At 29.3% G+C, this 26,103-nt stretch overlaps 1 protein-coding gene across 2 annotated transcripts in view; it reads right to left on the bottom strand.

The window, feature by feature from the left end:
* The window catches only part of LOC111635141 (phospholipase A-2-activating protein-like), a 52,195-nt gene that overhangs the window by 24,402 nt on the left and 1,690 nt on the right, over positions 1-26,103 (bottom strand). The window contains exons 2-3 of one of the 2 annotated variants that reach the window (XM_023380000.1): positions 10,842-10,883; positions 1,888-2,081 (exon numbers count right to left, since the gene is read on the bottom strand). In XM_023380000.1, coding sequence (XP_023235768.1) covers positions 1,888-2,081; positions 10,842-10,883 — 236 coding nt within the window. The remainder of the gene's footprint in view (positions 1-1,887; positions 2,082-10,841; positions 10,884-26,103) is intronic. The other variant, XM_023380001.1, reaches the window with a different exon arrangement.

Raw genomic sequence — 26,103 nt, 5'->3', positions numbered from 1 at the left:
GATTTGAACTCCTTACCATGCAGTTCAAATCCCATTCTGGGCTGACTCACACAATAATTACTTCAAATATCAAATGAACAGCCATGTTCATTTGCTATTTGAAGTAATTATTGGGTTTGACCTTGCTTTACTAGGTTTAATCCAAAGTTATTCCAACTAAAAATGAGCATAATGAAATGCAAGAGTTGAGAACAAAGTCTTTAGATGTAATCCTCAAGAGCTTGTATGACACAGACAAGCCAATTCAAATCACAAGAATTAGTGTCTTGCTCAATAGAAATTTAATTGCATTACAGTAATACAAAGTTATTCTGTGATCTGACTTTAAAGAATTTTAATATTCTTAATAAATATTCACTTCAATTTCTGTAATTACTAACAATGTTAATTGATTTGTTCTGAAACATTCAGTGTCTGTTAATTACTAACTACACTGTAGTCCATACAAGGCAAACTGGCAGTACTGTGTTACCTTATTCTCATTGTTTGCAACAAATTACATTCACTGTCTAGTCTCAAGAACTCTTTCCAGAAATTCATTCAATTCTTAAAAGTACTCAATTTTGCCTCTGGTTAATTCCATCAAAGATTAATATTAACAGAGATCCTGTATCTGTATGTTCCCTTGTCACAATCTTCATTTCATGTAAGAATCATATTTGTTCCTATAACACAATTTGTCATGCTCTATGATGACAGGCAATTTAACTTATTTTTGTCCACAAGTGGAACTTTAATTTTCTACTTTGGCATAATTTGAGATCACACACTCATATTTAAAAGTCACAAAAATGATAAAATAAAATCTCTTGCCATACATCTAGTTATACTTTGGCATCTCTGTAAACTCATTTCTTCAAAAAAAAAAAAATGTTATTTCGCTCTATTTTATTTACAAACTTCCAAATCTGTTGTCAACCATGGTTTGCTGATTTGGGCCATAATGGTCTCCACCTTTTTAAACAAAATTTCCAAAATAATTTGATAAAATATATCTGCTTTTAAACAGATTTGTAACCTCCCCTTCCCTACACTTAATCTCCAAATGTTGCCAGGTCTAGACTGGGCCTTCCTGCTTTTAAAGAGAGAATTAAATACTTTGACCAGCTTGTATACTTCAAATATTTTAATAGTTTTATACAGTACAGTTGGCTCCACTTAATACCTGAAAGAAATTTACAATATTCTTTATATATTTACATGCCATTTTATAGATTAGAGATCTCACAGCATTTTTATCATATTTTGCAAAGTATGTTTAATTTTTATCATTTTTTACATTCTTTCAGTTTAAAAATATTTGTTAACAAAATTTATATCATGCTTAGCTTTTTTTAAATCATGTTTTTATGATATATGTTGTTTTACTTATAGTTTTTTTTATTTTCGTTTCAAGATTGCTTGTTATCTGGGAGACAGAAAACTGCAGTCCTTACATGGCTTTTCATATGTATCAATAAAAATAAAAAATAAAATACTTTAGTCAGATTAAATTATATTCTTCATACCCCAAAAACTTTTTATGCTTCCATATTAAACATGTTTCCAGTTTACATTAAAATTTAATGTAGAGAATCACTCTGATCTAGACTTCCATCTAGGCAGGTTTCCATTTTATTCAGGTTCTGTTTTAGACAGATTTTACTGTATTTACATTTTATTTAAATATTAACAGTATACTTGTTAAATTTTGATAATTGAAATTTCAAATTTTATAGTTAAATATAATAGCCTGCAAATATTTATATTGAATATTTAATCTTGAAAAATATGAATGTATATGCTGAAATATACTTACAGAAATACATTTACAGCTATATATAATATGCATTTTAAAAATTTTATAATTAAAATTTCATAAACACTTTAATTAAATAACATGCATACCTGTTCCGGCATGGCCCAATAATTTGTACACTGGCTGTGGAGAATCTATACTAAATCCATAAATGGCACAATCGTTACAACCAGCCAGAATAAGTCCAAAAGGATATTGATCACTTGGAGGTAGTGCACATACACTTGAGACATATTTTGTCATTCCAATCATGCAATGAGCTTCTGAATAATTGACTTCATTACTGTAAAAAATTATTCCCAAAATTATTTTACAATCATAAGTTATTTTAAAGTACAGCAAACTATCAATAAATCCAAAATCATTTGGATTAATGAAAGTTTGAATTTACAGTTGAAGTTTTATTTGAAATTTTTAAAAATTATTACTGAAATTATCTATAAAACAACACAATTTTTTAACAAAGATCATCATCATCATCAATCTCCTTGTAAAGATTATCATTCAATATCATGATTCATGTCAAATACAATCTGCTTGTATTTGACAAATGTGTTTTATTATTTTTATTGAGAAGAAAATCTATATTCTAACTACTGCATTGCATTCTGAACTGCTCATTTTTCCTGGCAACTAGTGATAAATAAAAATAATAAAAAAATTTATTTGAATGAAAATATAAATAGATGAAATAATCGATATCACAATGTCCAACATGTTTATTCAAATTAAGATGTTGAAAATCTTTAAAAAAAATATATTCAAATACATAGAATAATATTTGAATACATTTCTATACCACATTACATGTAGATAACTTTAGGATCACTAATAAAATTTGAAATCCCCATGAACAGGTATGGATTATGAAAGTAATAACTAAATTGCAATTTTGTAACCTTCTAATTTATTAAGTACTTACAGTTTTTCCTTTGTTCCAAAAAATAAAAATCACAAGAATATCTTTTCAAAACAAAACATTCTTTGCATATTACAGGCACCTGCAATCAATTTTTTCTGAAACTATCAAAAGGTACACATATATATAAAGTCACAAAGTATATACCATATCACATGTAGACATACACTGCACCTTTAGTCATTTACTATATATCATCAATCTACACGTCAATTGATATGATCAGATGCTCCTATTTTTACTTTCCTGATTCTGTTATATATAACAGAGGAAAAGTATGTCAATTGGTCAAAAATGACCCCCCCCAGAATTTTAGTTTTGGACTCAGGAAATCTTGAAACATCAAGAAATGCAAAAACAATTTGGGAGTTTTTCTGTATATACGGATATTAGTGTGCGCACATGTGGGACATGATTTTGTTCACCCTCTTTGAAGCTTAATAACTACTGTGGTTTTTATGAAAAATTTCTGAAATTTTACAGGGAGGTTTGTTTATTAGGGGGATTGATATCATTAAATTTTGGTGAATAAAGGGACTGTATCATATCTCCAGTAGCGTCGGACTTAATGATGATTTTACTCATTAGCATTTACAATTTTTTTATAAAACTCATTCTTTTCTTTCTCAAAATTAAGCTTTTTGCCATTTTATAATAATTAAAAATATAAAACGTTTTTTAATAAAATATCGTAACAGATGGTTCCATCAAATGCTGCCAAGAAAGTTAAGCAACTTGTTGCTGAGTTTTTTTTCTATTGGACTGAATAAATTTTAAACTGACATATTCTTTTTTAGCTGAAATATAGTAGATTAATGCTGTGCCTTTAAAAATGATAAATTTCCAGTAATTTTCACTTTCTGTATAATGACACTCTACAGAACTATTTATAAATTATTATTTGAAAGCTGTCAATTTTGTCAAGTATTAATTCTCTTAAGTGAATAGGAGCTGAGTGATAACTGTTGTCACAGTGCCATATCACTGGATATATTATTGACTTTAAAATGTTTTAAATTTTTCCATTTCTTACATAGAATAGGCTAAGAGGAGTGGAACAAATGTGACATGTCAATGACATTTTTCCAGCACACAACCCAGAGCTCACCTTAAAAATTAAATATCCAACATCTTCACAGAGTTGTATATTTTAACTTAATAGAATACAAGTTCAGCGAAATGAGCAATACTAAACAAAATTGCAATAAACACACACATTTTAGTAATAATCTATATATATAGCCCATTCAACTGTCCGTCTGTCCCGTAACCGTTTGAAAACGGACACTAGAGGCGCCCCTATCGTGTGTCATATTTCAACATTCAAATTAACAATTTTAATTCTTATTTAAATTAACAATATAAATGTTTATTATTCATGTGGCCAATAAATTATTATTTGGTCAATATAACAATATAAATAATTCAGTATATTTGTAATAGGAATTTATTATTTTAGGGGCTTATATCTCTCGAAGGGTCGCGAGTAGGGCTATGGCTCCTATGACTTTATTGTTAATACAGGGGTGTACGGTTTGGGGGTTCGCCACCTCTTCATTCGGAGGGTAAATCTTACCATTCGGATTTGAACAAAACTGTAGAGCATATTGATAGGAACAAAAAAGTCAAAGGAACCGTGCCTCATGTAAATTTGTAAAGAACGCCCACTAGGGGGCGTCCCAGGCTACTAGTAAGTAATAAGCTAATGAAACAAACATCCTATTTCCAAGACATCTCATATATACTGACTTAAATTACAAACACCGTTGCCAATTTGGCAGTGGTGCTTGCGTTCAGTGAAAATCCACCAAATCTAGTTTTCCTGTAGCATTATCTAACCACTACACCAAATAATATGTTTACAAAAATTTCAGTTAACACAAGAAAACTTTGCATCAAATTTTGCAATTAGGCATGCATCCTTAAACTTGCTCACCCATCATAGAACATTCATCAGTGATAGTTTGTTAGGAAGATTATGCTTTCACTAAAAGCCAATAAATGTGTATTAATAAAAATAATAAATGAATAATAATTACAAAAGTTGATATTAAAAAAAAATCATGACTACAAATGTAATATCGAAATTTTAAATTCATCATAAATTAGTAGAATTATCCTGTCTTATAATAATTATTAACTTGTATAAGTATAATACATTCCTGTAACATTCAGAATGTTATTGAAGAATAGGAGTTTTGTTTTTACATGTAACTGCAGTGGCAGATTACCCATTAGGTGCACTAGGTATGTGCCTAGGGTCTGTGTTTCATGGAACCTCAAAAATTATATAGCAGAAAGATAATATGAATCTAATAATTTAGTGAATGTTTAAAAGCTTTAAAAAACTTGTTTATTATTAAAAGGTTTTATTGTTTTTTTTAGTATAAAAAATACTAAAAGGCCTTGTAATAACATTGGCTCATAGGAATATAACTTATTACTGTGTAACAATATACTTTTTCATCCAGATTTTGTATACAGTATTAACTACTGTGTAGAAAATCTGTTCTTGCCTAGTGAGATTTTAAAAATATTTTGTTCTTTTGCAATTTTAACTTTGTTATTTTTTGAAAATTTATTATGAAAATAATTAAAAATTGGTTATTTCAAAATAATTCACCAGAAAATGTTATTTCCAAATATTCAATAAAGTAATAAATTAGACTTATTTTTATTAATTGATTTAAGCACTAAAGTTATATTAAGTTATTTTTTGCTTTACATGAATAACTTGATTGAAAATACTTAAAAATCTGTATAGAAATTACAACTGACAATTAAAACACTAAATTATTATGTATTTGTTAATGTAAAGTAAAAATATATTAATTTATTAATACATCTTTGTATTAATTTGAAATATATTACTAAGAATTTAAAAAAAAATAGTTTTTATATCTATATATATAATTATTATTGCAATAAAGCATTTGTATCAAAAGTAAGGTTTTAAAATTGCAATATTTAATTCAGACAAGAACATAACTTATTTTTAGATAAACTTCTGCATAAATTCAAAACAAATTAAAAAGCTAAACTTCATAAAATCATATAAGAATTACTTTTAACTTTAAATCAAACTTTTCAGCACACTTCTAATTCACAAAATTATACATAAAAATTTTCAATTTAAATGTTCTAAAATGTCTACAAACATTTTTGTTTTTATTCAAACATTCAGCATACAAAGCAAAATAATGGAATGAAATGCAATTTAAATAAAAATTATTAATTTAAAAATGTACCTAAGTATAGAATCAAACAAGTAAGCTTAGTTGTCAGTCAGTAGAGGTTGTGGCCAACGTTTTTAACGCGAAAACGTGTACGTTGGACATTTGGCACTGCCATCCTGTAAGCCTAGAAGTTTGGCAATGGCATTTAGGACGTCGAGCATGATTCCACTGACATTCCAAAATGCCATTGTCAAACTTCTAGGCTTACAGGAAGGAGGCGCTGAATGTCTGACATACACGTTTTTGCGTTGAAAATGTTGATCACAACCTCTCTCTCTAGTACATCAGTTCCTTACTTGTAGTTTCTACTCTTTGTAATCACTTAGGTTTTCTAGCTTTAATGAGGAAAAATTAATCAACAAGAAATAATCATCAAACTAATTATTCTTTGACTGGACTTATTATGTACAGTAGACCTCCCCTATAACACAAGTTCATATAAAATGGATTCGTATAACACGGCAAAAAATTGCAAACATGTTCATATAACAAGCTAAAGGAGACTCATATAACACGGTAAAACGTCATCTCCGATGCGTGTCGTGACAGGATTGGTCGAATCTAGACCAATAGCGGACATTGCATAAACCATTGAGTTTAAAACGAGCAGCGGACCTACTAAAAACCATTTATTATTTAACGGCCATAAAAATTATATTTATATTAATGATGTCTCCCAAAGTTCAGCGAATTTTTCACAGAAAAATAACTTAACAGGAAACATGCACCCGCCATTTGATGAGCTGCTACACGACGAAAACAAGCTTAAGCAATGGCGTCTTCAAACAGTGCACACTCGGTAAGTAATCCTATAATTTTTTGTTTATAGCACATTATATATGGATTATTTCCAAAAAAATTATATGTGATACTCAAAAATCACATATAATTTTTTATTAATCTAGAATTGATTAATTTTATGGAAGAAAACCTTTCAAACAGCCGTAGTCCCTAAACTGCATACGTGCTGGGCTGTGATTGGCTCATGTATTTAAGTGACTCGTACAACATGGAATTCATATAACACGGAACGTATCTACCGTGTTATAGGAGGGTCTACTGTATGTTAAATTACTGGTAATGGCCTTTAAGACTATGACAATTGTACAACAGCAACTTCATACTACATATAAAAAAATATTGATTTCAAAATTTTGTATAATTTATAAATCTAATACATTCTAAACATTCCACGTCGGTACCTTGAAATTGAATTATGACGAAGTTCACAGATTTGCTAACACTGAGTTAGGGCTATCATTTTAAATGCATCTAATTATTTTTAATCATGAAAATTTACTTTATAGAAATGAAAAGCACAAGCTTATAGCTTATTAGAATGATAATTATATCATATGTCTTAACTGTAAAAGTTCTGTGAAATGTAACATCAATATAAAATAATTACTGAAAATTTATCAGCTTTTAAGATAAAAATTCAAATAGGAATGTCTAATAATATCAATTAAAGTTTGGAGCAAATATAAAATATTGTAAAGGCAACATTCATGTGTATGCTTTTTTGGTTTCAGGAAAAATTGCAATAGCAGAAAAATGTATCTGAAACGTACAAGTGATTATTCAATTTTTTAAAGACACACTCATTAGTGACTTCAGACAAAAGGAAAACTGATGAGTTTATAATTGTAATTTAAAATTGTCACATAACCCTCTCCATATCACCTTTCAAATTACTTTTAAACATATAACCCATGGATAATCTGGAAAGTTACAATTCATGCAAAATATAAATTAAATAAATTTTTATATTGACATTTTATTCAAAGCAAGAAATTTTACTGAGCTAGCTCTTTCACTATTTCCAAAATCTGGCAATATTAGTCATTCCTTCCATTTGTGACATCATTGTTTCAAGTCATTTATATTAAAAATATTCAGTTTTTAAATCTAGTTATATAAAGAAAGGGCTTTAAAAACTGATTGATTTTCAAATTTAAATAAAATAACAACTAAATTTATTATATATTTAAAGCATTCTGTTTTTGTCTTAAAAACTCAGCTTTATCTTTAAGTCAAATGCTCTTAACAAACATTTTAAAATAGATACACAAAGTAAGAATAATGTATGGATTTGTTTTATTTAATTTATGTTTAATCAAGTACAGTGGAACCTCTATATTCATAATATTTGATATTTGTCACATTTTGATGACTTTTTTATTTTTCCATACATATAGATCATTCCCAACACCAGACATGACACTATAATTGCACACCCACGCCGATCAGCTAGCCGTGTTAGCTAGCTGTAGTTAATCAGTCTGCTTTGTGCTGTTGTCGTGTGTGTTGTTGAGTTATTGAAAAATAACCAAAGCAAAAAACCAAGTTCCTATTGCTTCAAATGTTGCTGTAGTCAACCAAAATACAAATACATTCAATGATAATGTAATTGCCTACTTCAGAAAAGTTTTAAAAAGCACACAAAAACACACAACACTGGACAAGTTCTTTATTAAATTGAGTGCTACTAAGTCATAGGCAAAACAGACCCCATGATCATAATTGGAATTGCCTAATGTTTTAATTGATGTAGTGTTATTGTTTAGAAAAAGACACATTATTCTAAACAATAACACTTATTCTTCCCCTTCTACCACTGTACTGTATTTAGTACAATAAAAATAAAAATTATGTTATTTGTAAAACTTTATTCTTGTACCTTTTTTTCAGGAAGGGAATGTATTAATTGAATATCAGTTATTTATTATGAGAAAAATTGTTTCTATAATTGTCATATTCCATATTTGTTAAGTCCTTAGGAACAGATTAATGATGAATATAGAGGTTCCACTATATTATTAGAAGAGTTATAATGCTAAACCCTCTCTTATATAAAACAGATCTCTAATAAGATATGGTTGTATTTTATATATGTATTTGAAAGAACACACTAAATGTTCACATCACTTATCACACAATATAAGTCAGGTCATTATTTTTCCAGATGTAAATAAATTAAAATGTTTGGAATATTATAAATTAAACTATTATCAACAGATGGGAATATACCTATCTATGGTCCATATTCTCAAATTGTTGAGAATTCCCATGAAATAGAACAAGTACACTTTCCTGTAGTCTGCATTTTATGTTAAGAATTATGTTGAGTAATTTGAATAAAATTGTAATGTTATAAAATTCTGTAAATTGAGTTTTCCTTAAATCTGTATAACATACAGTTTTAAGTTATAACCAATCATTGCAAACTTTCAAGATTCAAATTAGGCTATTAGGATTTTCATGTTCTGTATAATGTTCTGTTATATTTTTAAAAAAGTTTAAATTTATTGTAGCTTCTTAAAACTGGATATCTAATCACTAACACCATAAATATCTTTTAAAATCCATTTGAATTTTAAAGGTATTTGTGGTGTTATAAGGTTTAAATTTGTAGAACAGCTTACAGATGGCCATTAAAAATGGCTGAAAGCATTACTTCTGCTCATTAAAGTTAGAATGAGCCAATTTAAAAATGTGAGTGATTTATATAAAAATTAACTATCTTATCAGTTCAATTCTAACCTAGTAATTTTGACAATTACCAAGATTTAATAAATATACTATTATGTAGAACATAAATTGCTTATTTTTTTATTTTATTTATAATTTACTTCATTAAATCATATGCAAATCAGCAAATATCTGTGCACTGTAATTAAATTTTCAATTATTAGAAGGCATATAACACAATCACAATGCTAATAGATGAATTTTATGCAGACAATATTATGCCTTTTTATGTTGTAACATGGACTACATTTTTTTTCAATACAGTTAAATATTTATAAGAATATTTTATTACTATATTTGGAGCACTGATGCTATCAATGTTGGCAGTTAAAGATCAAAATGGTAAAGGAGAAAAATGGTCATGTATCTTATTTTGAGGGTGGGTTCAAACAATGAAAATTTTTACTTGTTATTGTCATTCACAATATTTTTAAAAATGAATCTTACCCTAAAAATTAAGCATTTTGCCTTTTTATAATATAAAAATTATTTTTAAATAAAATCTCATAACAGACAATGCTAAACACAATTTCAACTTTGTGCTAATGTGTCTTAGTGATTAAAAGAATATTTAATTTTAAAAAGTACAGAAATTTCTCATTATTCAAAAATCTTACTCCTCTTAAGCTTTTGTTATTATTTTAAATTTTATATCATAGTAAAATTGAAAATTATCAAACTTCCTTCCTGGCCTTCTTAACCCTCCTGCTGGTCAAGTGCCAGAAAAGCAAGAGCAAGAACCTTTGCCAATTTTTATACTATATGTAATGAATTCAATAACTCTTGAAGAATTATCGATAATTTGATATATTTTAAAATTACATATTACAATGTACATTTAACAATGTACATTTATATATATATACATTTAAAAAAATAAAATTCTTTCTACATAATCACAAGTTTGTGGTTTGTTGAAATTAAAGATTTTTTTTAAATCAAAAGAATACTTTTCTTAAGATTAATGATAAAAAATTTCAGACTTATTAATTTCATTACACTTTATTATTTCACTTTTCATAAGATTTAAATTTTATTGACACAAATACACATCAATATTGCAGAAAAATACATGCATAAGAAATTAAATAAAACAATACAAATCTTAACATTAAAATTTTAATTAGAATTATTTTCATTATACAGTTTTACTTATATAAATTAACATTTTATTCGAAAAAAAAATGACGTCAAAATTTGCATTTCGTTTTAAAAATACAATCACAGATCAATAAATATTTAAAACAAATTCCATATACTGGGGTTTACATTTACAATTCAAACAAACAAACTTGCAAGGAAACATGCAACTCAGAATTTGTCATATATACATATTTTTTCTTATTTAAAACATTACCTTAAATTGGAGATGCATAAGTTCTCAATATCGAATAACTCCCTGCGGTAAGCAAAGAAAAAGTGAATTTCAAATTGAAATTACTAAAATGAATAATAGATATGCAGTATTAGTATTACAGGAAATTAATATAATAATTATTTCCCAATTATATATTTTATGATTTCATTTATTATTTTAAACTATAATGATCTAATCATATTTTTATGGCAATAATTAACAAATTTCTTAATTATCAATTTAACTTGAGAGTAATATTTTAGAAAACCATTAGGTGTAATTATTTTTATTCAAATTCATTGACACTCCAAAAGTCTTTAATAAACAAAATCAGAAACAACTTTTCTTGGAGTACAATATTTAACACCACCAAAAAAAAATTCAAGCAATTTTGGACTTAACTCCATTCTCAGAGATTAATACTCTGTTACAGCCATTCCCAATGTTTTTTGGCCATGACCAGCTTTTCTCAACTTTCATGCCTATTCTCATTTTTTTCTGTTGCCATATATTTTGTTATAATTTCTGTAAACATATGCAATTTAGAAAATATACATTTGATTCAATATCTCTCATGAATACCTATCAAATGTAGACATATTTTCTTATTTCTTAGTTGTTTACAGATGAAAAAATAAATAAGTGAACAATGAACAAAACTTTTATATTTTTATTTGTACAAGAGTAATTTAGAAAAAAAAAATAATATATTGAATAAACACACACAAAAACCAGAAAATACAGCAAAAATAACATTTAATGCCAGAAACCAATGTTTTCAACAATTTTAAATCATTTTTAGATTGATAAAATAGAATGTAAAAAATAGAACAATTTTTTAAAAAATGAATATGGATGAACTCTATTGGACAGAATATACACATGACAAATGATGTTCTCCCCTCTAGAAGATTGTAAGTTGAGATTGTTGAATCAAAAGAGTACTTCATACAAGGACAGGCCGTATGTTGGCCATGCCAGCCAACATACGGCCTGCCTGTCCTTGTATGTCCAATGAATTTATGCGGCCTGCAATTAATCTTTCAATATTAGCTATTCAAGTCCGAGTAGCTTGATGAAAAATTCTGACGCCTAAAAAAAATCAATAACTCACTGTGCATTTAGAGTTAACCCTCCATTACAAGTCTCTTAAGTACAGCATAGAATGTTGATAAAGCATGATAATGTGAAAAATGTATCTGTAATCTCTATCTACAATTTAGTCTCTACGGGGTGACACCATAATGAGATCTCGCACCACCTCAAAATCTTCCTAGGGCAGCCTCTGGTTAGGCCCGTGAAAAAAGTTCTCTTTCCAATTTGGCCCGAGGGCAAAAACTGTTGGCCACCCCCGTACAAGGATCTCCAAGAGTGGGAGGTCTCTGCCTCCCTATGATTAATGGCAGCATATTCTGTTATATGTTAAATGCCAGCTCTATTGGACCATTTTAAAACATTTGGTAAGAATGGAAATGTACAAAGCATCCTTTAATGATGCTGCCATTAATCATAGGGATGCAGAGACTTTCTTCCATACCTGGATTGTATGAAGTTCCTTTTTATCCAGCAATCTCGACTTACAAACTATCTTCAGGGGATGACATCATTTGTCATATGCATATTCTATTCTGTAAAATTCATTAAAAGAAATCCTGTTCTATTTTATCAACCTGAAGATGATAATTTAAAACTGTCAAAAACATTTGTTTCTTGTATTCAACTTTATTTTTGCTAGATATTCTGGTTTTTGTGTGTATTTATTCATGTATCATATACAGTTCTTAGGAGATTATGCTTGCTAAAATATTGAAAATAAACTTTCAATAAAAAAACAGGAAATTCGAAAGAAAATAAAATAATGAGAGTAATGAGTTATAAACATAAGAATAAACTGATTACAAACCACAATAGAAAAACATTAATGATAAAAAGGTATATAAATTTAAAATATTTTTATTTTCATATTTTTAATATGAATCTTTGGTTGACATTCTTGATAACGTTATCCGATATCTGATTCCAAATTGGGCAATAATAGCCAATGATCTCTTACTATGAAATTCAGTCTGTTAAGGAGACAACTTTGCTAAATCCACATTCAACCAAGTATGTGAATGAAAACTATTTTGGCTATTTCTCACAATTTAGGAAATTTCTTAATTTTTAGATAAAATGAGATACTGTTTACATTGAGTAAATTTTGCTTGTGCCATTGTGTCACTTTAAAGCTTTACTAGACTTTACTAAATTTCAGCTCTAACATTGTTAAGTTGTGCATTAAATGGATCCAAAATCCAAATTGAAAATATTTCTTTTCTAAACACACTTGACTGTTACTGATGATACAATCACTGTATAGTTACTTCTACAACTAGGACTGAACTAAAAGACAATAGAGAAAAGTAGGCAGGCAAAGCCAGAAGGTTTTGCTTGCTCTTATCTTAAATTGTTTGTAAGTGATAATTTTTACCTGTCCTTCATTGGGATTTCTGTGCAGATGAGGCACTCATTTTCAGGTAGTACTGAATATTTCTTAGGAGGTTATAAATATATAAACATACCAGTCATACAAGGCTAAAGCATAAAACTTAAATAAGTAATGTAAATTCTTAGGTTATAGTATTATCACCACTAAGTTTTGTTGTCATTATCTTCTATTGAAAAAATTGAATTATGCATGTGTTCCATTTTTAATTGTTTTGTCTTTACCCCCTTCAGTTCTCTGTGTTCCTAACCCACATTGAGAATGGCTGTTCTGTTACTTCTAAACTGCCCCCAAAAAAATTTCTGGAAGCTGGAAAGGTAATTATGACATTGAGTCAAGAAGGAATGAGGAAGGAAGTGAAAGTAATTTTGAAAAATGCCATTTGAGGAGATGACAGAAGAAGAAAATATAAGAGACTTGAACAGTTATAGATTTATAAGTAGTTTAGAGGAAAAGGTTATTAATATTAAATATTTGGAAAGTCTCCCAACAGCTAGGAGGAACGTCCTGAATGGAAGGAAAAAAAAAGGCTGAAGAGAATAAAGCAGATGGAGGGTGGGGAAACTAGATTTTTGTGCAATAAGTGTTCTTGGAGTAGGAATTGTTTTAGCAAGTGACAGACAGGGTTGATAGATGTTTAAAAATCAATGCCAAAGTTAATAAAAATTTGGTCTGTAAGTATTGTGAATTTTAAATTGTTGAGTGTTAAAATACATTGGCAGAGGGCACTACATTAGCTTAGATGTTATTAGTTGGCTGATGGAAGTATGAAATGTTCTGGAATCTTAAGAATTTGTGTTCTTAATTTAAAGAAATGTTCTATATAACCTGGAAAAAGAAAAATTTATTTAATAAAAAAATTAACAGAATGTGGTGTCTTATTATATAGAAAAAAGTTCCATTACAAAAAAAACACCAAGATTTATATCAAATTTGTATTACTATTACAATGTCAAATACTTTAAATAGATTTTTTTTCTTTAAGCAAAGAAAACACAAGAATTTTATAAGATTTATTTGCTCAAACTAGCATTTGAATTTGAAAGGCATTAAATGTTGAAAATTTTAAATGCATAGATAATTTATAAATAAGAAATTTTTAATCTAATAAAGAAATTAAGAAAACTATTATTATTTTATAAAATAATAATTTTACTATTTTAGCACATTGTATGAAGAAAATTAATTTTAAAAATTTTCATTAAAAATGTACTGTTATTTTTTCTTGTTCACTTTTTTTTTTTTAAATAAAACTTCCATTCATTAATGACTATAATTACTGTTTTAATGTTGTACACAATAACTATAGAGTTTAACATCATTTTAAACTTAACGTGTATTCCATAAAACCTACATGAAACAATGTTACAGATATTGTTCGAAATTGCTTTAAAATTAACAAATATTCATCATCATAATAATCTATTATAATAATTTTAATGAAAATTGAATATATAACTTTATATTTTAAAATTATACATTATATTTAATAAAAATTTATTGATAATTACATTATATACCATACACAAGGCATTTTTTTACTTAATTTTTTTAAAGAGAAACATCTAATAGATGTTTTAAAATTCTAAAAGTTAAATAAATTTTGATATTCAATTAGAAATGTTTTAACATGAATGAAGACAGATATTCATTTTATATTCTATTTGTTTTTAACAAGCAGAATATAAAATGAATATCTGTCTTGATTCATGATCAATATCTGTTAATAATATGAAATATTACTTTTGTAGAAAAATTTAATTTTTTTAAAAACAAAAATTCAATTATTTTTCTTGCAGAGTGCTTCTACTGAAAAAGGTATTTGAAATGAAAAAATGTTTAATTATTAAACCAGCATATAAAATTAGCCTTTGTCATAGCCTTAATTATAAGAATTTATTAAACTTAAAAATGTTTAAAGAACACATTTACATATTTACAAAAAGCTTCAAAGTAAAACTGCACTGATTCATAACAGGCCTTTTCTTATACACTACTATTAAAATTTTGTCACTTTAGAACTTTTTCATCAATATGTAAATGTTTTTTTAAAGGAAACCTTAATTTATATTAAACTTCTATAATTGTGATAGTTTTATAATTTTTTACTATTATATAATATGACGGTGATGATAGTTCTGACAAGGTTAGGTATAGAGAGAATTAAACTCTACAGGAAAATACGTTTCAAGTTAGTGTATTTTCATACTTTAAAGAAAAATTTTTTTTAATCAATATATAGCCTGTATGCTGTTTAAAAAAAAATCTCTTTAAATAAGCATATGAAATTGTCTTTCAGAAAAAATATTTGATATTCAATTTAAGTTATGTTAATATATTTTTATATGATATGCATTTAGTTTTCTATATAAATTTTAGTGAATAAAAAAGCTGAAATAATAAACATCTGTTCATTTAGTTTTCTTACCATAATTATTGAATTTAGCAAAAGCACAGATCAACATATTGATTTATTTTTTCACCGACCAAATCAATGATTTTCTAGAATAAACTAATGCAGAAAAGCAATATAAATATATATATATAATAGTTTCAGTAGGAATTACATTTGTACATTTAACAACTCAATATTTTTAAATATATATAATGGTATTGAGTTGTTAAATGTACAAATGTAATTCCTACTGAAACTATTATGATGTAATTTCAAAAAGTATTTAATATGATAAAAATCTATTAAATTTTTAGTCATTAACAATTTTCCTTAAAAACTTAAAATAAGAATCCACTCTTTGAAGTATTAAAACAGATTTTTTAATGTATACTATCGTATTGTTTTAATATGAAAGATAATTGTGAATGTTAGATTTGAATTCTTAAATCTTACTGATAAAAGGAGGGAGGATATTTATTAAATTTATTATTAATTCACCAATAATTCTAACCCTCTAAAGATAACTTTTCCAGTCAATTTATAATCTTCAGAAAATTAGTATTTACTTTAAAATTGTTGTAATAAATGCAGGGTGTGGCATCGAGGTAAATAAAAAGGGAACTGCTTGGTTTGAACACAGAATTTAATCTAAACTGTATAGAATATACATACCAAAAACAAAAAGAGATAAGGTACAAAGTACAAGAATCTTCTTATATAAACAATTACCTAGAATGTCCCTAGGAGAGTGTCATGATACTCTCATCAACACTCCCCTCATTCCAGTGGGTGCTTACTAGATTATAGATCAAGATGTAATAATAAATGCGATCTTGATGCATGACTTATAAAATCGACTTCATATTTAAAAGTCAGTCCATTAGCATGTTTTGGGTAGCATAAGCCTTTTGTTAAAAGATTGGCAGACATCTTATCCATTGGAATAAATGCGATGTCTATTCATCCTTGTTCAATGCATTCATGCACAAAATGTCGTCTTATGTCTATGTGCTTGCTTTGCGAGTGAAATATTGGATTTCGAGCAAGTAATTGTACCCTTGGTTATTGCAATAAATTGTCAATTTGGATATATTGCTTCTTGAGAGTTCATCATAAAAAGTTCTAGTAGGTGCAAGAACTTCTTTAGTGGCATCTGATAGTGCCATGTATTCGGCCTCAGTGCTCAATAAGGCAACTGTGCATTGTTTTCTTGATTTCCATGAGATTGGTCCACCAGAGAGCTTAAAAATGTATCCCAAGAAGAAATGGCGATCATCTGTCGAAACTCCCCAGTCAGAGTGAGAATCCTGCAAGTGGCTCTCCGGTTGTCCGGAATGTCAGGCCATGATTGGTCGTCCCTCTTAGATATCGAAGGATACGTTTCACTGCAGTCAAGTGTGTTTGGTCATGTTGGGTGTTATACTGGCTCAGTTTGCTTACTGCATGTGCAATGTCTGGCCTGAGTGCAGATAGAAAGATAAAGAAGACAACCAATTAGTTTTTGAAATGGAAATTTCTTCATTTCCTGAACTGATGGGTTTTCAGGCCTGTGAAGTTTGGGTCAAGAGAAGTTGCAACTGGTTTCGATTTTTCCATAGAGAAACGTTCCAAGATTTCCTCAGTATTTGGATTACCATCTTCCTCTCCTTTTCTCGTTGGAAGAATTCAATTCCCAAGCAATAGTGGAGTTGTCCCAGATCTTTCATGTCAAACTTGGACATAAGAGTCTTCTTTAGGTTAGCCTTTTCAATTTCATCACGTGACGCAATGACGAGGTTGTCGATATAGATGATGACAAAGATTAAGTTATTCTGTTCATTTTGAACATAGACGCAGGGATCAAAGTTCAATGGTCTTAAGCCTAATTATTTGAGTTCATCATCCAGTCGTTTATACCATAGGTGACTTGCTTGTCATAGACAATAGAGGGCCTTTTTAAGTTGACAGACTTTATTGCCTTCCTGGATAGATTGCAGCATTTGTTCTGCTTTGGTTCGAGTCTGTTCCGTTGAATTTTTAATTACAACTTCTAGGATTATTTTGATTTGGTCTGAAAGCTGCATGAAAATCTCCTGGTCTATGTTTCCATTAAGGAATGCTGTTTTCACGTCCAATTGGTCGATGAATGGATGAATGAGTTTGAATGGAGTTGATCCTTGCAACTGGTGCAAAGGTTCCATGGAAGTTGATTCCAGGACATTGAGTGTAACCTTTTGCTACTAATTTCGCCTTTCATCTTTCAAGAGTGCCATCAGCATTGTATTTGTTGTGAAGAACGATGTGGCAACCAATAGTGTCTCTGTCAGGAGGGCGGTTGGTGATGTGCCATGTATCGTTTTAGATGGAGATGAACTCACTTCTGATTGCATCTTTCCATTCTTGAGCAAGTGAGCTTGAGAGGGCATCTTTGATGGAGATTTCAGTGTTGAATGCCATTTCCTGGATGACAGAGGCAAATCCACTTGTATCACTCCCTTGTTGGACATTTTCTTGGTTAAGTTCCTCATTCTGTAAATGTGCTCCTTCGGTTTGGTGTTGTGAAATGGACTTGGTCATCGTCATGTTAAAACATTTGTGAGGTCTACCTTTTAAGCCAGATTTGATTAGGCTTGGGCGACCTGGATACCTCCTTAATTCGCTATCCCTGAATATTTTATTTCCATTGTCGTCTTGTTGGATGGTGTGACGGATGTTATCTTCCCCTTGTTCAATGGTTAGGGATGGAGGTTTAGTTAACTCAGTGATTACTTTGTGATGATGAGATTCCTTTTCTTGTGATGAAAATTCTCTGGAGATAAAATTCTCGGTTTTCAATCCAAGGAATTTAACATCTCGAGTCACAACTATCTTTTTCAGAGTTGGCATTCAAATTCGATAGGCTTCGGATTGTTCAGAATATCCAATGAATATGCCTTCTTCAGAGTGAGGATCAAATTTACCGATACTTGGGTCCTCATTGAGTACAAAAGCAGGACTACCAAAGGTTCGAAAGTGAGAAATTTTGCAATCCCTGCCATTCACAATTTTGTAGGGTGTATCATTGTCTAAGGCTCTAGAAGGACAGCAGTTCTTCAGGATAAAGTTTGCAGTGTGGACAGCTTCAGCCCAAAAGGAGACCTTGAGTCCTGACTGAATTAGCATGCATTGTGCCACCTCAACCTATGTTCGATTCTTTCTTTCTCCGTTTTGTTGTGGGGTATGGGAAACGGTTAACCGGCGTTTTATCCTATGTTCTTTCAAATATTCATTGAATTCTTTGTTATAATATTCAGTTTCATTGTCAGATTGAAGACATTTGACTTTTGTGCTGAACTGTTTCTCTAGAAGGTTCTTCACTTGTTTAAAAACATTCAGTATATCGCTTTAGTTGCGGAGAAAACGTACTTCACACCATTGAGATTGGTCATCTATGAAGACAGCAAAATATCAAGTGTCTGACATAGATTGAATTTGAGTTGGACCACAGATATCAGTGTGTACAATTTCAAGTATATTGGTAGTTTGTTGGTTGTCTGTTGAGGGAAATGTATTTTGCACCATTTTTGCTCTGAGGCATGTCTCACATGGGGATAATCGATCACTAGATAGGATTCGAATTCCAAGATGTAAGATGATCATCTTTAGGCTCTTTTGATTAAGATGACCTAGGCATTCATGCCAATCCATTAGTATGGACTTAGATTGAGCAATAGCATCAACTGGATTCCATTTACGAATGTGGTAGAGTTTGTTCACTTGATCAGCAGTAGTAACAACGTTGTTGTTTCGGTCTATGATAAATGCAACTTGTTTGCAGAATGAAACTTCATAGCTTTTATCACAAATCTTACTTAGACATGAGATTTGTTCAAAGGTCTGAAACCAGGAGAGTATCAGATAAGTTAAATACTCAACCTGCTGATTCATCATCAAGCGCTAATTGCACAAAGCCAATTCCTTCAATTGTCGCAGTGTTTTCTTTGCTGGCTGTCAGGCTTGATTTCTGTGAAATCATCTTGATTAGCACACATGTGAGAATATGCGCCATTGCCGAGACATCATTTATCCCTTTTGATGAATCCCAATTGGTTTTGAGTTAACTTTCAAGCAAAAAATGAAAATTTTTTGCTTGATTTTTAACTTTCAAGCAAAAAATGAAAATTTTTGCTTGAAATTTGTTTGTGTTTTCAACTTGAAAGCTTGAATCAGTTGTCTTGCCATGGAAACATTCTTCAACGGCTTTACTGGCATGCTCACTACTTTTGGGTTTGTAGCAGCAGTTAGAAGACTTGTGATTTCAACAACTGCAGTATTTGCATTTCAATCCATTTGGATTCCTTTTTTGTTGAATTTGAATGGAGTTTTGCCCTTTAGATTCCTATGACCATCTTTGGTTTTGAGGTTTTTCTTCTTTTCGGCATACATGGCATTGGGTACTGCATTGGTCTTTTTGCCTTTTCATGATTCATATTCTTCAAGGATCTTCACCTTAAGGGCATTGGATTTGGCAGATTGTCGCGTGATTCAATTGCATACGAAAGTTTTCATAGGATGGCAGAAGGCTATATAATAACATTATGGCAAGAAGATTGTCATTGATAGTAACATTTAGATCTTGAAGCTTATCGACAGCATCAAAAAATTTGTTAAGGTGGTCTCTGTGTCATCAGGCTCATCCATCTTATGCAGTATGAGCTGTTTGAGGAGTGTGGCCTTGCACACAGGACCTTTAGATTGGTAAATAGATTCCAATTTGTTCCAAATTTCCAAAACAGCAATGCTAGTGATGTGCATATAACAGGATGCAGAGCAGTTTCACAAACTTTATTAAAAAGAAGGCATGCCAGAAAGAACAAATCATTATAGGCACAAGATTAGGTACCGAACTGGCATAGCTCAGAGACTATAGGCTTCTTCAGGAATTAAGAGCCACTATTTTTCACTAATGGTAAAAAAGTATGTTTCTTTGAGTACCCTGTTGCAATATAGTTTAATAGTATGATTACAAATTTGTTCATATGGTTAAATTAATGAAATTAAATATGTCCTCTGAAGTGTCCAAGAGCCTCCATTTTTATTTTTATGCTTTAAACAAGAGATGTACTCATATAAAAAAATCTATGTGCACTCACTGGTTACAGTAAACGACAGAGAGACTTTCTCCCAAAAGTCAAAGCAATTTGACACCCCAACAACTGTTCTCCCGTTACCAGGAGATAAGTTTTTCTGTTGCCCAGCAACATGTCTCTCACAAAAGACAATAAGTCACCTTAAGACAATAATCATGTCAAACCTAAAGACAGACTAAAAAGACTCAAATGTTGCTTGATAAAATATAATTTTGCTTTGTAACAAACTGCAAACTTGAGTAATTTATATATTATACTAGCTGCAAGGACCCGCTTTGCTGGGTTTTTATTTGTAGGCAAAAAGTAACGATAGTGAAGATTAAGATAATTACATTATAGCCAATCTTACTCGTTTTCACAGAATGAAAGAATTAGGTCCCCCGTTTCCAGACTAATTAGAGAATTTTTACATTTAGTCAAATGAACTATTTTCAATTTGATCAATTTTCTGGAATGTTTACAATTGTTCTATAACCGAACCAATTCGAATTTGAAAATTTTTAAAATCGAAATAGAAAATCTTCCACTTTCAACTACTTTCAAGCCCATATCTCCAGCACCCTTATAGCTATCGAGATGCAACCACCATAGTGCACGAATGGAGACTTGGGGCTACTACCACATACAAACACCATTCATGTGCGATGTGTAGTTTTGGCTGAAAAGTGAAATATAGGGACACACACGTCCATTTTTATATNTTTGGAACATAATTATCGTGTTATATAAATCCATGCTATACGAAACAGAGGACTAATACAAAACATGAGTTAGATTCCAGAAGTTTAAAAATATACTATTCTTTTTCGTTACTAAGAGAAATGTTTATTAAAGCAATCAATAATTAATTAACAATCACAATTAAAAGTACTGTATTATGTGTTAATATTAATTTTAGGTAAACAAGTGCATTTTCTTTTTACAAAGTGTCATATCGGAGCTTTTTTTTTTTATCTTGATCAGAAATATCAGCAACACCATTTTTTTTATTATCATAAAGATTTTTTTTATGTATGACAAAACAAAAATATGTTATTAATTAAAAATTTGTTCTAGTGGGTCACATTTGTTCAATCAAGAACAGAGTGATTTTTCCAGAATTTGTGTTTGAATACCAAATTGTTCGAGTTGGAAACAGTTTGAGTACCGAGATACCACTGTACTTCATTTGTCATTTTTACAAATGCTTATTTATTTATAGTTATAAAAAGATTAATATCACTTACCTAAAAATGTTTAAATAAACTGTACTAAATACAAAGATTAATCTATAAACCAAAACACAGTGGCAGTCTTAAAGGATAAAATCTGAAAGTGATGACAACACCTGGTTGATAGAAAAGCTACGACAACAAAGAAAAAAAAATTGAACTATCAGTGTTCATTAAACCTGATGAAAGGTAATTGAAAATTTCAACATTCTAAAATCTGTGTGCAAATTTGAGATAACACACGTGCTTACTTGAATCAAAAATATCAAATAGAGGAGTTTGCACTTAACAATTGTGATATTTTGTAGAGATCACAAATTCTTGAACTGTGTTAGTGCGAAACTGAAAACACTGTTTTACAGGGATATCCCTAATTTTCAAACTGTGTTAGAGTGAAACTATGTTGTATAAGGGATACTTGTACATGGAAGAGTTAACTCAAAAATTATTATTATTGATCTATTTCTTTGCATCTCCTAGAAAAAGTCTTATGCTCCACATTTGAAAACTACTTATCAATATGAATGCAACAAAAATGACTCATTAAACCAAATATTTTAAAAACAAGCATGCTATAGGGAAAAAACGCTTTAAAAATTAGAAAAAAAACTGAAACCAGGGAAGATTTCATCACTGATTTCAACAAAATTTTTGTGGATGTGCAGTATTTATTTGTATTAAACTATATCACCCACTAATTAATCACATTTTTCTAGAAGTAATAATTCTAGGAAATTCTATAAATAGTTCTATTAATACCTGTGCAGAAGTCCCATTTCTATATTCACAGTGTGGCCTGATGGTTAAGGCATTATGTGAAAAAGCATTGCTATATGGATTTGAATCCTGTATGCAATAAATGTAAAGAGAAAAAAAATTATTGTACACAGGATTCAAACCTGTATAGTAACACTGTTTACACAATGCCTTAACTAATCATGCCATGCCATTAACATATGAATGATGCTTCTGCATAGGTATTAACAGTTCTAGAAAAACTTTAATTGTGATTTTCTCGAGAATAGCGAGGTGTGGCCGAAGTTTTCATCTCTACAACGTGAACGTAGAGATGAGAACTTTGGCCGCAATCTCACTAATGTCCAAATAGCGTGGCCAGTTTAAGTTAGTGAATACCAAAAAACTCATCCTAAACCAGAACAATATTGTAGATTAATATAATAAATATAATAATATTTTCATTAGAAATGTAATTAATGAGGTTTTTGCAGATGGTATAGCCTCTTCTCTATCTGCACTTAGAAAAATCAACAAACAGCAAAAACCCTTTAAGATGCAGTCTTTTTATTTAAACTTCTAACATTTTCAGTCTACTTTATCGACCACCTTCAGGATTTTTCCTGAAGAAGGTCAATAAAGTAGACCGAAAACATTAGAAGTTTAAAATGAAAAGACTGAATCTTAAAGGGTTTTGCCGTTTGCTATATTAGTGATGCTGTACCATCAACAATGATATAAATAAAACAAGAAATAATCAAAATTTAATGGTAAAAATACATCTACTGATTATATTTCTAACAAAAATTCTACAATTTTTCTGATTTTGTAATTTTATTTTATTTTTTAAACTGACAAAAATCTATTTGAAAATGGCGTTAATGATGTGTGGTTTGTTTCATGACATTCTGTTTACAAATTTGAATATATGTATTGAAATCTGTAAACAGAATACAATGAAACAAAATTCATAAATATCATAAAGATAAAAATGGTGTAAAGCCACACAAAATTTTTAAAAACAATATAGATATATTAAATGCTAAATAAATACTGAAATATAAATTTAAATAAAAAAATAATAATAAGCATAATAATTCTGAATTTGAAAAAGTTCATTTATCTATATCAAGAGTTATCAAACTTTTTAAAGAGATGCTCCTCTCTTCTGTAAAAAAAAATTATTATGCTCGCTATACTTTTTGTAAAAGCATACTGATCTATATTATCTTAGTTTTATTAAAATAAAATATATCCTAAGACTTTATTATAGTATTTTGATGGTACACAATTATATTTCAAACAAAAAGTAAAATAGCAAAGATCTAAATAAAAATCACATAATAACTACAATGTAGTTACAACCTCAATAATAACTTACAATGTAATAATGTTAACAAAAACAAAACATGAAAGTTGTGTTTTTAATGTTATACTATTGAAACTAATAGATAGAATAGCAAGTACAGGTATCCCTCACATAACACGATAATTATGTTCCATTTTTTGGAACATAATTATCGTGTTATATAAATCCATGCTATACGAAACAGAGGACTAATACAAAACATGAGTTAGATTCCAGAAGTTTAAAAATATACTATTCTTTTTCGTTACTAAGAGAAATGTTTATTAAAGCAATCAATAATTAATTAACAATCACAATTAAAAGTACTGTATTATGTGTTAATATTAATTTTAGGTAAACAAGTGCATTTTCTTTTTACAAAGTGTCATATCGGAGCTTTTTTTTTTTATCTTGATCAGAAATATCAGCAACACCATTTTTTTTATTATCATAAAGATTTTTTTTATGTATGACAAAACAAAAATATGTTATTAATTAAAAATTTGTTCTAGTGGGTCACATTTGTTCAATCAAGAACAGAGTGATTTTTCCAGAATTTGTGTTTGAATACCAAATTGTTCGAGTTGGAAACAGTTTGAGTACCGAGATACCACTGTACTTCATTTGTCATTTTTACAAATGCTTATTTATTTATAGTTATAAAAAGATTAATATCACTTACCTAAAAATGTTTAAATAAACTTTACTAAATACAAAGATTAATCTATAAACCAAAACACAGTGGCAGTCTTAAAGGATAAAATCTGAAAGTGATGACAACACCTGGTTGATAGAAAAGCTACGACAACAAAGAAAAAAAAATTGAACTATCAGTGTTCATTAAACCTGATGAAAGGTAATTGAAAATTTCAACATTCTAAAATCTGTGTGCAAATTTGAGATAACACACGTGCTTACTTGAATCAAAAATATCAAATAGAGGAGTTTGCACTTAACAATTGTGATATTTTGTAGAGATCACAAATTCTTGAACTGTGTTAGTGCGAAACTGAAAACACTGTTTTACAGGGATATCCCTAATTTTCAAACTGTGTTAGAGTGAAACTATGTTGTATAAGGGATACTTGTACATGGAAGAGTTAACTCAAAAATTATTATTATTGATCTATTTCTTTGCATCTCCTAGAAAAAGTCTTATGCTCCACATTTGAAAACTACTTATCAATATGAATGCAACAAAAATGACTCATTAAACCAAATATTTTAAAAACAAGCATGCTATAGGGAAAAAACGCTTTAAAAATTAGAAAAAAAACTGAAACCAGGGAAGATTTCATCACTGATTTCAACAAAATTTTTGTGGATGTGCAGTATTTATTTGTATTAAACTATATCACCCACTAATTAATCGCATTTTTCTAGAAGTAATAATTCTAGGAAATTCTATAAATAGTTCTATTAATACCTGTGCAGAAGTCCCATTTCTATATTCACAGTGTGGCCTGATGGTTAAGGCATTATGTGAAAAAGCATTGCTATATGGATTTGAATCCTGTATGCAATAAATGTAAAGAGAAAAAAAATTATTGTACACAGGATTCAAACCTGTATAGTAACACTGTTTACACAATGCCTTAACTAATCATGCCATGCCATTAACATATGAATGATGCTTCTGCATAGGTATTAACAGTTCTAGAAAAACTTTAATTGTGATTTTCTCGAGAATAGCGAGGTGTGGCCGAAGTTTTCATCTCTACAACGTGAACGTAGAGATGAGAACTTTGGCCGCAATCTCACTAATGTCCAAATAGCGAGTCATGCAGCTTTGGTACAAATACTACACATCCACAAAATTCATCGGTGATGACAATCTTCTAGGCTCCCCTTGTAAGTAGAGTTATTCAAGAATAAATTTTGTTTCATAATTTTGAAATTTAACAGATTTTTTTCTATAGACATGAACTAAAAACCTTTATATAAAATATTTGTACATATTTGGGAATTATGTTAGTTACT

The sequence above is a fragment of the Centruroides sculpturatus genome, unplaced genomic scaffold, assembly GCF_000671375.1.
Source record: "Centruroides sculpturatus isolate CEXI.00-Female unplaced genomic scaffold, Cexi_2.0 scaffold986, whole genome shotgun sequence".
NCBI classification, from domain to species: domain Eukaryota; kingdom Metazoa; phylum Arthropoda; class Arachnida; order Scorpiones; family Buthidae; genus Centruroides; species Centruroides sculpturatus.
Note: the sequence above shows the minus strand (reverse complement) of the source record. Positions and strands in the feature narration are given on the sequence as shown.